The 12,556-nt window shown below is 32.7% G+C and overlaps 1 protein-coding gene and 1 pseudogene across 1 annotated transcript; one reads left to right on the top strand and one right to left on the bottom strand.

The window, feature by feature from the left end:
* Window positions 1-5,560: 5,560 nt before the first annotated feature.
* Window positions 5,561-8,075, bottom strand: LOC111010307 (Got1/Sft2-like vescicle transport protein family). The gene is made up of 4 exons (XM_022283664.2): window positions 7,659-8,075; window positions 6,297-6,564; window positions 6,083-6,187; window positions 5,561-5,877 (listed from the first exon to the last, which is right to left on the bottom strand). The coding sequence occupies exons 1-4, from the start codon at window positions 7,868-7,870 to the stop codon at window positions 5,767-5,769; spliced, it is 696 nt and encodes a 231-aa protein (XP_022139356.1). The 5' UTR covers window positions 7,871-8,075; the 3' UTR covers window positions 5,561-5,766.
* LOC111010532 (beta-galactosidase 15 pseudogene) lies at window positions 8,070-12,335 on the top strand (annotated as a pseudogene).
* The last annotated feature ends 221 nt before the right edge of the window (window positions 12,336-12,556 follow it).

Below are 12,556 nucleotides of genomic sequence, written 5' to 3'. Positions count from 1 at the left end.
TTAGGCTAATAGTAAATAAATCAAATAATGGGATTGGATCCAAATTCCTCTTTGTCTTTGCATAAATTAAAATCATTGCTTTTCTAAAAAATAATAATAAAATAAAAAATTTAAAAAACAATTAAAATAATTGCAACGGCATGGTTCACCAACCAGAGAATCCCATCTAATCAGCGAATATTGGTTTCTAATCCAATCTGCTGTGTAATCATCAAATTCAATAAATTTTCTGTCTAATAATCTCTTCATATTTTTTGTTTCTAAAAACCAATAATCTTTCCAAAAAAATTAACAATAAAAAATTAAAAATAAATTATGGGTATGCCATAATAATGCAGGTAATGAATATTATATTAGTATTGAGGTAGTGTTTTGGCCGAGATGAAAGGATCGGCTACTAATTTGAGGTGGATGTTCCGATCGAGGTGATGACTTGCAAACATAATTTTGTACCGATGAGTACTTACACTTCGAAGTTTAAGTTAATATTTAGTCTAATTTGTGTCAAACTGAAGTTAGTTAGGCTGCATACAAATTGTGTACCTTTGTAAGGAATGATCCCCACATTTTATAGGGGAGCTTTGAAAAACGTTGTCCTCCTACCATTTCAACACTCGTGACATCTTGTTTTTGGGTTGGTGCCGAGTTGGGCTTTTGATCTGTCTCGTCCTCGGCTTGTCTAAACTGAAGTCCGTACATGTATTTTAAGGTGAGAGGGATCACGTGACATTCTAATTCTACTTATAACCCTATGTATTGATTTTATTTTTTAAAAAATATATGTTTAGTATTTCAAGTCAAACCTGATTTTGAAAAAGAATTGAATAATGGAAAATAATAGAGGAAATTTTTTAGAAATCTAATCTTTGAAGTACTTTTTTTTAAGTAGAAATTTTAAAATAACTACAAAACTATTTAATCCATCCTCTTTCAAAGAATTTGTATTCTTTTTCCTCTCACTAATAAGAGAAATCTTTTTTTTTTTTATGTTTAATGAAAACTTTAGGATTAAATCCAGAGCAATAGAAAAGTAGAAAAAGAAAACATCTATGTAATTGAAAGTATAATAAATTTATAAATAGTTATGGCAAATAAATCCCATATGATAATATAAAGAAACAAAAAAGTGGGAAGGTGTTTCCATTTCCCAATGACTTGAATAATTCATCAAATTTTCTTTGATATTTAAATTGAAACAATAAATTAGAAACAGGTGAATCATCAATAATTGGAGAAGTCATCATTCAAAAACTCTTAAAAAAAATAAAAAAATAATAAAAAGTAATATATTTTGTATTATTCTTTTAAATCCCAAAAGCAAAATGCAGAAAAACAGGCTTTTGTGAGTTTCTTTCCCTTTTTAGTGGTGAGCATTACATTGGTTTTATAAACAAATTTTCACTTATTTAGAAAAATTTGGCTTTGGTTTTTGTATTTGTTTCTTTGCTTTCATATTGGAATCAATGAAGAATTATTAAAAAAAAAAAAAAAGAAAAGAAAAGAAACCAACAAACTTTGATTCCAACCAGTGGTCAGCATTCTTACGTGCTCGCTCGAGCGGTGGTTGGGCAGTGATCTTTGTGGTGCGGGGGTCGAACTCGAAAGGGACTGGGGAAAGCTTGAACCCAATTCCTACAGTGATGAATATAAGCGCATAGAATGTTTCACCCTTTTTTTTGTGATATAGGATGCGATAAAGGGGCAGGAGGTCCACAAAGCAAGGTAAGTAGGTCCATTATCGGCCGGCTCCGGACCGAAAAGACCTAACGAGTAGTCCCTTATCTCGACCATTTGCTTTCTCAGTAGCAAAAGCGCTTTTCTTGATCAGCTTCCCTAGTGGTATTGCCTTGTAACTGCCCCGGCCGCGGTACGACACCTAAACTCGAAGCTACGATTACATCCGATTGGATTCCACAGAATTTTGGTTACTAAATCTTCATATTTACTTTATGTTAGTCTCTGATTTTTTTTTTTCGATTTTTTTAGTACTTTTAATCTTCTAAAGGTCTAATTTAATATTTTTTAGTTCAAAAATTATAGGAATGGAAGATTGAGTCATCGCCTTAGAGATGGTAATAAATGTTTTATCCATAGAACTATGTTTGGATTAATTCAAATCCCATAATGACTACCTATAGTAGGAATTAGTAATTCGTTTATATTTTCCAGTACCAAATATTGTAGGGTCAGACGGTTACCCCATGAGATTAGTCGAGGTGCGCTGACTCGGATATTCACGAATATCAAAAAACTATGTTTGGATTAACCTTCTATTTAGTCTCTAAACTTTATATAAAATTACTTTTACCCTTGCTATTATTGATCATTTAACAAGAATCCTAGCTCTATTTGGAAACCCAGTATCCAATTTACTATATATGCTGTCAAATATTTATCTTTGTAGACTCATCTATTGATCAGGTGAACAAAATATATAACTATATAAGTAGTAAAATAAATTATTCAAAAACTAACGGAAAATGCCAAAATGGTTCTTTATGAAAGGTTCAGAGACTAAAATGGAATGTTTTTTTTAATCAAAGAAAAAGTGCATTAATAAGAAATAGGACCATTAAGAATTACATCAGAAAAGTGGTGACTACGCACCACATGTAGAATTCACAAAAGAAAATAGCTATCCCGAAGGACAAATAAACGATCAAGAATGATATGCTTAGCCAATAATAGTCTGTTCAAAGAACAAAGAATGCCCACGAAACACCTCCCCCAAAGTTACAATATCCTTGAGACTCCTCAATTAATAGAAAAATCTTGCCTTTTATGGCACTACTATCCATGATTGGAAGAGAAATAATTTACTCCAGAGTTGTCTTATTCTCTACCATGACAAGTAAAGTAGAAGTGAAATTTTCTCCATTGAATTTGGAGATTGAATCTTACCCATTAACACTCTTAAAATCCGCTATCAAATTCGCTCTATGAGAAAAGATCGTAACTGTCATATCCAAAGACGAAACTACCCGAGCTGCTGATTCCAGCGAGTGTCCTTGCCCGACCCCAGTACATTTCTTATTCCATTCTAATTTATGCCGTCCTATTTATCCGATTATGACTACCACTGATGTCCTTTTGATAACGAAGTCAAGGTTTAGGATGATCAACTAAAACAAATTGTTTAATAATTTAAGGACTGAAATAAAACGAGCATCAAAGTGATATCATAATAAGATTTAAATCTTTTTTTTAATAAAAAAAACTTTTTGGGCATAAGCTCCAAGTTTGAGACTTTAGGGTCAAGTATCCAAGTATATTTAATTGTAATTATGTCACAATCTTTCCTTAATATGAGGACTTTGTTCCCCTAAGGCTCCCTAATAGTTCATTGCACTTTGTTATTACAATGTGAAGAGGAGGGGGTAATGTGGGACAATGGGTTATTTTTTAAATTTTGCACTTTGTCTTATTATTATTTTATTTTTTTTAGCCCTTTGCTTTGCCTAAAGCCACTTGAAGCTCTTGCCAAAATCTTTTTTAGAACCAATTGGTCAAATTTTAGAAACCAAATAAATGCCTTTTTCATATTTTTTAATATTTGGGGCTTCTTTTTGTTCTTTTTTATGTCTTTTTTGTTGCACTTGAGGACAATGCATTATTATAGACACAATTATAGTATTTTTAATTTTTTTAAGGATCCTACTGAGCCTAATTGTGCCTTAGGCGATGTTAATTTAAGGTGTTCGTGAGTTCGGTGAGTTGGGTTGAAGTACTTTCTTGACCCAACTCAATTGTTCGGATTGTAAATTTATATGATCTAAACAACCTTTATTTGGATTAGGTTAGTTTGGTTATTTGAGTCATTCATTCAAAGCATTGTATAAAAAAAAAAGTATATAGTAATAGGTTAAATCATTTCTTTAAATACTTTCTAAACATTGAATAGAGATCCGTAAAAGTTAATGTTTATTTATATGGTAGAACATTACAATCCAAAAACTTAAAATGTTATTTTTTAAAGTTGTTAGAGAATAACCCGTCCATGAAGAATTATTGAATGAAATAAAATTAAAATAAATATATCCATATATAATTAATAATTTTATGGAAAGTAAAAGAAATGCTTTGAAATTAATAATAAGTTCGAGTGGATTCAATTCAACCCAAATTTATTTTAAATGAATTCTTGAACCAATCCAACCAATAGAGTTTGTTATAACACAACACAGACCTCGTATTGAATTGAGTTGGATCGATCAGATTTTTCGAGTCATTAAGTATTTTTAACACCTGTAATGTCAATCTTGAATTTAAATTTTATATACTTTATGATTTCGAGGATGTCGATTTTGGAATATAATAACTATTTCATATATATAATCAAGGCTTGGTTGGAAAACTCTTTATGTTCTTATTCTCAATCGCTCCTTATAAGAATGATTAAATGAATAATGAAGGTTAGTATTATGGCGCACTGTTTAATATATTCATAAACTTTGACTTTTTTCTTAAAAATGAAGCACAATTTAATTTGTTTTAAAACTACAAGAAGTAATTTGTAAGGACATACTAAAAAAAAAGGAAAAATACATTAAAAAGAAAGTTACCCAAATAGGTTTTTACCAAGATCAAAATGTCGAGATCCCATTTGCATGAAGATGTTGAAATTTCAATTTCGATAGAAATTTCTGAAAAAAATTATTTAAAAAATCGTAAACATTTAAATTAACAAATAAGTATGTCATCATTTCGAAATAAGTTTAAAAGAATTAATATTAATATTACGTATATTAGTGAAATTTTGTTGATATACATGAAGATGTAAAAAGAAATGTCGATATGTTGACCGATATTTAATGTCATGATTTTTACTACAATTTTGTTGTAAACAGTTAAAAATTGATTGGAGCAATGCCCAAACAAGTCTTTAAATTCTTCTTCTTTGTCAATTAGAATTTTCTTTCCAAATAATTTTAAGAATGACATTTTTTTTATAACTAAATTTACTGCACATGTTTTGGGTATATGAATTTTGTTTTATTTATTTTTTATTTTTTGAGTACTTTCTAACCATTTAGAGAATTCATCAAAAGTAATTATCATATTGAGCTAAAATATAGTTTCAGTCACTAAATCTGAATATACCTTCCTTTTTGTTGAAAATTTAGTTATTATAGTAAAAATCTAAATCAGAAATTGACAAAAAAATGACAATGTACTTTACTGTTGATTAACATTTATGTATAATTTCTCTCACCCTAACGTTCGTTGAACTCAAGAAGAGAAAAATATTTACCTGCGATGAATAGTTCATGACATGAAAATGACAAATCGAGAGTATAGAAATATTATTTGATATTCGAAGAATAAGATAAAATCATATTCAATCATTTTGACAGGAATTAAAAGATGAAAAGAAAACATGAAAACGAATCATGTCACTTTTCATTAGAGATGAAATTGAAACTTATTAAACCTTGAAAAACTTAAAAAAAAAATCGAAAACTATATTTTAATTCAGTGTTGAACTTTTTCTATAATCATGTAGGCTGGATGAAGTAATTTAATTTAATTTTCTATTGCCTCAGATTGTGATGCCAGAATATAACAACAAAAATTAATGCCAAAGCCTTCACAACTTTGTTAATTTATCCCTCTCTACACCAGCAGAATTGCTCAGTCAATATGGATGATGATGGGGAAGGGAACAAGCAACCAGAAACATTTCCAAAATTAAAGCACATTAACATAGATCTCTAATCAGGAGAGAAATGTGCAGTGCACCTACTGTAAGCCACACCGGGGTCGAGATCACCTACCGAAACACTTCATTACTGAAGACGTTAGAGCGGATGACAGAAACTTCATCCCAGTAGACCCACCAGGGAAATATGAAACAGCATAGTATGAAAGTGCAAGAACCTAGAGAAATGACAACGTTTCAATTTGGACTGATCGGTGTTGCATATGATAGAGAAACCAAGAAATAAGAGACGGGTATGTGACACGTTAGGAAACGGGTAAAGAGAGCAATCATAAACACACTAGTATGAAGTAGAAAGATTTGCAATATGGGAATAAAATTTTGTACAATAATGAAGAAAGATGATGTCTTGTGTTTGGGTACCTGTATTACGGAGAAGATAACTGAGAGAACATAGCTGTGGAGCCCCATGGAGACGTATAAGGTGCCCAACATGCTACCGATAAAGATCGCCGTAAAAGGAAGTCTCTGCATTGTGAAACGAAGGAACAAATAGCGGAGTAGAATGAGATAAAATATCAAGAGGGTAGTTGGCAGAAATCAGAAATGTAATAGAAGAAACATTTAGCAAGGGGACCTCTTTTGAGAACATATGGGCCAGCTGATTCTTTGGACCCTTGAGGGCAAAGAAGGAGACAATGATGAAGCTGCATCCAAGGGTGAAGCAGATGGCAAACTTTTGAGGCATCAGAACCATGACAGGGAGGAACATGGTAAATGCGATGAAGATAAAGAAAACCCCAGTTGCTAGAAACAAACCAAAATACATCAGGGCTTTTCCTGATGGAACATTACTAGTGGCAGACTGGAAGTTTCCGGGAAGTTCTCTCACTCCTTTAGAAACCCTGTACAAAGATCAAATCACAAAATAATCAGAAATGAGGCATCTTAAACAAAGTGAATGACATGAATAGTTGTAAAATTTTTAAAATGGACCTGGTCCTGCTAGATATCCTCCCTAGGCCTTGTGAGAGAAATGGCTTGACAAATTTCCCTCAAATGGTTTTATGAAAATTTTTAGTAGGAATACCAGGAAAAAGAAGAGGCATCACGAAGAGTAATATCCTTAAACTCGAAAGTAGTCATTTTGGAGGAAACACCAAACTCTCAAGATGTGCCTGAAGAATGGTGAAATCTCCAAGAAGCTTGAGAAACTGCACAGCCCTAACACGTGCAGTGCTCGCTTTCAGCCCCTTAAGAAGTTAATACTTACTATGACGCTCTAAGACAAATTCATTTTCATTCTCAAGGTTGATTTAATCCAAGGATTTTGAAGGTGGCACCATCTGTAAACTGTAGATGTATTACTTATTAGCCAGTTGGCTGTACTTCCTTCTTTCCCATATGGAAACCTTCAAAAAGATTGAACCCCACTTTCATCTCAAAACTCAAATAACAGGGATGAGAAAGAACGGCAGTCCAATGACATCGAAATTAAGATCTTCAAACTTGGGCAAACCACATTCTCCCTGGACCATGGAGAATTTCTTTTCATGCTGTTTGGCAACCTCTAATGACAATGGTATTCTTTGTTTCTTCAGATCCCTTGTTAACTTATAATTCTCAAACGAAATCCTCAATCATTCTTAAATGAAATCCTCAATCATTGAAACCACAATACAAAACAAATCAAAATTACAAAAACGAAGGTTTTGGAAGAAGGGTCTATGGTATAACATTTCCCACACTTCCTCGTAGCCAGCAAATCAAATCATGTCATTTCATAACCTCAAACAGGCAAATAGCAAGACTACAGTAAAATTACCAAAAACTAAAGAAATAAACCCCAAGCGCCATGGACGAATGCACTCAACAGAATATTACTCATAAACTCGAGTACCCAAGGATCCAGAATCACAAACCCCAACAACCCAGAAAACATACACACAAATGAAATTCGACATTCTCTGATAAGATGGATTCGGGATCAGAGACTTACACGCTGAAAGTTCCTGAAACGGTATCATTAGCGGACCTAACAGCACTTTCGAGATCGAATCCAATTCCCAAACTGGAGGTGCTATCCTCAGCAGCTTGTGATTCCGCGGCGTAGGAGTTCCAATCGGCCAGCAGCGAAGAGGAAGTTTTGAGCTGATTATCACTCCCACTACCTCCGCCCTGTGTGAACCATCCCTGCGCCATTTTCTGCATCGCTTTCAGCCCTTCCAAATCGAAGCTGAAACAGTGGAGAAAAATTGAAGCGTAAATTGGGTTGTGGAATCAATATTCCAATGGAAACAAATGATTTTTGGTTGTTTTGTCGAAGAAAATTCAAAATAGTGTAGCAAGAAGCCTTAGAGATGAAGGGAAACAGCAACAACCCAATTTGATCACAGCTACAGTGGTCAGAATGTTAGGAAAATTTGACTTAATCCAAAATAATAATAATAATAATAAAACCAACTTAATTTTTGTGAAATTTACAAAAACACCCTTGCCCCAAAATCAAATATATGAAATTGTTTCTGCTTACTAGCGAGTGTTGAATAAAGAATGTTTATTTTAATAAATTAAGAAATTGAATCTAAATTTAAAAAAGGGTAAAGTACACTCTGACCTTGAGAATAAGTTTTAATTTGATTCTTAAATTTCAAGAAGTTACAGTTTGATTCTCCATTTTTAGAAAATAGGTCTAAACTAAAGTTAAACTTCTATTAACGAACTAACGGATGTTGACGTGGCAACGGTGAATTAGATATTTTATAAATTTTATATTATTTTTATTTATGTAGATTTTTTTTATTCAGTAATTTCCTCTCCTCTTTCTCTCTCTTCCCCCACCTTCCCCGATCGTTTTCTCCCTATTTGTAAATTTTTAGTTGTTTTCAATTGGATTCACTTGCATATAATAACTTAGAAAATGACAAAATGATTCATTGCTAATTTGTCGTCATCTACCCTAAAATCTTTTCCAAGATAATTCATTCTGTCATGAGCCATAAAAATTGATCAGTAAATTGAATAAAAGAGAAGTTTCCAAGTATAGTTTGATTAAGATGTGGGACTTTACGTTGTCATGAGGATTGGTCCCTACGTGTGTGTCAAGTGGAACTATGGTGGTTTTCTGTTGTGGTTGCACAATCTGTAGGGAATCCAACTACGAACTGACAATCAAGTCTACAAAAATGAAATGCAAACTTTCACAACAAGGATGGTGAATATGTGTCAACAAACCAACCTCTTTGCATCCCTAGGAGGGCTAATAATCTTAGCTCAAATCGAGAATGAGTATGGAAACGTGATGACACTTATGGAAATGCAGGAAAAACATACATCAATTGGTGTGCTCAAATGATCAAATCTCTTAATATTGGCGTTCCATGGATCATGTGCCAATAGAGTGATGCCCCAAAACCTATGGTTAATACATGGATGGTATTGTGACAACTTTACTCTCAACAATCCTAAAAGCCCAAAAATGTTTACTGAAAATTGGGTGGGATGGTTCCAGAAATGGGGAAATAAAGACCCTCATAAAACTGCAGAATATGTAGCATTTTCGTGGCAAAATTTTTTCAATCCGATGACGTATTTAACAACTATTACATGTATCATGGAGGAACCAACTTCGGCAGAACATCTGGAGGTTCATTCATCACTACCTATGATTACGATGCACCACTTGACGAATATGGGAATTTGAATCAACAGAAATGGGGGCATCTCAAACAACTCCATGCATCAATCAAATTAGGAGAGAAGTGTCTCACCAATGGCACGTGCTCAAACGAAAACTTTATTGGCTATGTTACTTTGACCAAATTCTCTAACCAAGCAACGGGTAAGAGGTTCTGCTTCTTGAGTAACACAAATAAGAGCAATGATGTCACCGTAGATTTGCAAGCAGACGGAAAATATGTTGTGCTAGCTTGGTCTGTGAGCATTCTTGACAGTTGCAACAAAGGAGGTTTACAACACTTCACATTAGGTTAATTCTCAAACATCTATATTTGTGAAGGAGCAAAATGTGCAGGAAAATGCACAACTTTCTTTGTCTTGGGCACCAAACCCATGAGGGACACTCTACAAGGAAAGAGTAGATTTCAAGCGAACCTTCTATTAGAACAAAAAGGAACCACCGTCGATTTCAGCGACTACTTATGGTACATGACGAATGTTGATACCAATGCAATATCCTCTCTTCACAATGTGACTCTCCAAGTGAATACAAAGGGTCATGTGCTCCATTGTTTTGTAAATAAAAGGTACATTGGGTCACAATGGGAAACCAACGGCCAAAGTTTTGTATTCGAGAAACCTATTCTCCTAAAATCAGGAACCAACATCATAACCCTTGACTGCCAAAGTTTTGTTTTTACGACCAACATACCCGTGATATTTTTCCTCTTAAAAAAATACAATGTAATGATAGGATAAATAAATTTTATCCAAGATAACATAAATTATATAATTGTATTTTTGGAAAACTATTAAAGTTGAAAATGAAACTTATATTAAATTAATAATGAATTAACTTGTTCTACAAAATAACATGTAAAAAATAAAAATATTAAATTAACTCAAATAAATATATTATATTAAATGAATTTAAAAATTATATAAATATTTGTGAGGACATTTTTGGAACATTTTATAAATTTAACACATTCATAAGAATAAATCATGTAAAACAAACATGGCTATCGAAATATTCCCGAATATTTTTTAAAATATTCCTACGAAACAAACGTGGAGATGTCTGACATCTAACATTCCGGACATCTGAAATTCCGGATATCTCTAGATGTCGATCATCTACATTCCCGAAAAACAAACGGTACGTAAAGGTTGAATAAGTACAAGGAAACCAATAAGGCTTTTGAAATTAGTGAGAAAATATTAGCGGCATGATTTGAACTTAAATGGTGCAATTTGCATATATCCCAAAGAAAAATGTCATGTTAGACAACCCAGTGTATTGCACTACAATAAATAAATAAAAATAAAAATAAAAAGAAGATAAATTGAAGCTCTGAATATTGAATATACAAGTATTTGATTGAATAGAATAGTTGGTATTACAATTTGAAACCAATATTGACAGAGGATTAAACTTACACTACTTTCAAAAGTTGCCCCTCAAATATCAAGGACTATGCAAGGTGGAGGACCAAACTGCGACCAAACAAACTTAAATTTGTCGAGTGTGTTAAGCAAATATGACAAAAGAAAAAATGATTATGGTAAAATGTTAATTAATGCCACTAATTATGAAAAGATTAGTCAACAAATGTCGGGATTAATTTAACCTTTCCATGCTTTCTAAATGATGGAAAATTTTAATTCACCAATGTTTTCAATAACGTCGGAAAAAGTGGACTTTTCCCGACTGTTTTTTAATGTTTTTCCTAAACTTCTTGTTTATTACTGTTCACTAAAACAAATTTGTCATTTGATGACATTTGACCTCAAAGGATGGCGGTTATAAAAAATAATAATAAATAAATAAATTGATAAAAACCATGCCTGCTTTGATGGGATTTTTCGAAAATAACTAAAAAGATGTAGTTTATAGGTATCATTAAAAGTAATAGAAACGATGACAACTTATAACTGTCATCGTGTTCATAACATGGAAAATGATATCGTTTTATTTCTTTTTTTTTCCTGTAAGCAAAAAACCTAAAACACACATCCCTCCTAGGGATGTTCACGGGGTGGGTTGGGTCCAACCCAAATTTTCGGGTTGACCATATATAAGAACCGTTGGTCTCAATTGAATGGTCAACTCAACCCAACCCAATATCTTCGAGTTGGGTCGGGTTGTGTTTTTTTTTTTAATTCTTAATTTTTAATTATCATGGCGACGATAGAGAATTAGGATTAAAACTAAATAGACAATCGAGATTAAGATAAGATAATATGAGAACCTTAAATGAAATATTAGGATGAAAACTAAATGGACGGTTGACATTGAAGATAAAAATATTATTATTATTATAAAAAATTAAAAAAATACACATGTATGCCTAAATTCGAGTTGGATTGGGTTGATCCGATTTTTTAATAGTTGAACCTAAAACCCAACCCAATCCGATCGAGTTGGAGAAATCACAACCATACGTAACCCAACCCAACCCTTACGGTTTGAGTTAGATTCGACAATCGTTTTTAAAAACCCCTATCCCCCCTCACAAATCCTTTTATCTCCCACCAGGTTCAACTTAATTTTTGTACTTTTCATTCTTCTTTCTTTATTTCCTCTCTTACTTGAATGTGATGAATAACTTTTAAGTGTTTTTCTTAAATAATTAGTGGTATTTTTTGTTCCTTTACCCCTTTATTTCGTGTTACTATAAAATCAAATCAAATTAAAAATATACATAGTACGGTGCAATGCACTAGTAATAAACTAGTGTACAGAAATCATCTTTGTATTTGAATAATCATAATATAAAGTTGAGAATTTTTTTTTTTTTGTATTTTAACCAATCAACTTGTAAAATTTTAGTTGTTTACACATTAAAATTATGTCAAATTGAATTTTTGTTGGACCAAGGTTGGGGGTTGATTATCGCCTGCCATGTGTCAACATCGTAAACGTATTTTAGTTGAAAGATATAACTATGATAATTTGTGCAAATTTGTTCAGGTCGAGTTCCGTAGGCTGAGTTGAGCTGGCCATTGTTTGTCATTATGCCAACCTTAATAGTCAGAGCCGACCTGAATCAGCATGTCTATAGAAGCGTTTTACGTACAGTCTGATGACCGTTAGTCCAACGTCGGGACTCTTGTCGGATTTCATCCCTATAAATAGGGATACCTGCCCTTTATGCAAGGTACAAAATCCATTTGCATTTAGAAAGTTAGACCGGATAGAGATTAACTTGATCGTCG

The sequence above is a fragment of the Momordica charantia genome (genome assembly GCF_013281855.1).
Source record: "Momordica charantia cultivar OHB3-1 chromosome 11 unlocalized genomic scaffold, Mcharantia_2.0 BLBB01000011.1, whole genome shotgun sequence".
Lineage (NCBI taxonomy): Eukaryota > Viridiplantae > Streptophyta > Magnoliopsida > Cucurbitales > Cucurbitaceae > Momordica > Momordica charantia.
The sequence above is the reverse complement of the archived record's forward strand: the minus strand, read 5'-3'. Positions and strand labels throughout refer to the sequence as shown.

What these genes read in the sequence shown, in the direction of transcription:
- LOC111010307 (XM_022283664.2), bottom strand. Translation starts at nt 7,870, where the DNA reads ATGCAGAAAATGGCGCAGGGATGGTTCACACAGGGCGGAGGTAGTGGG. An exon ending in CCCATATGTTCTCAAAAGAG is followed by an intron (nt 6,188 to 6,296) that starts GTCCCCTTGCTA and finishes TTCACAATGCAG; the next exon opens with AGACTTCCTTTTACGGCGAT. An exon ending in TTATCTTCTCCGTAATACAG is followed by an intron (nt 5,878 to 6,082) that starts GTACCCAAACAC and finishes TCATTTCTCTAG; the next exon opens with GTTCTTGCACTTTCATACTA.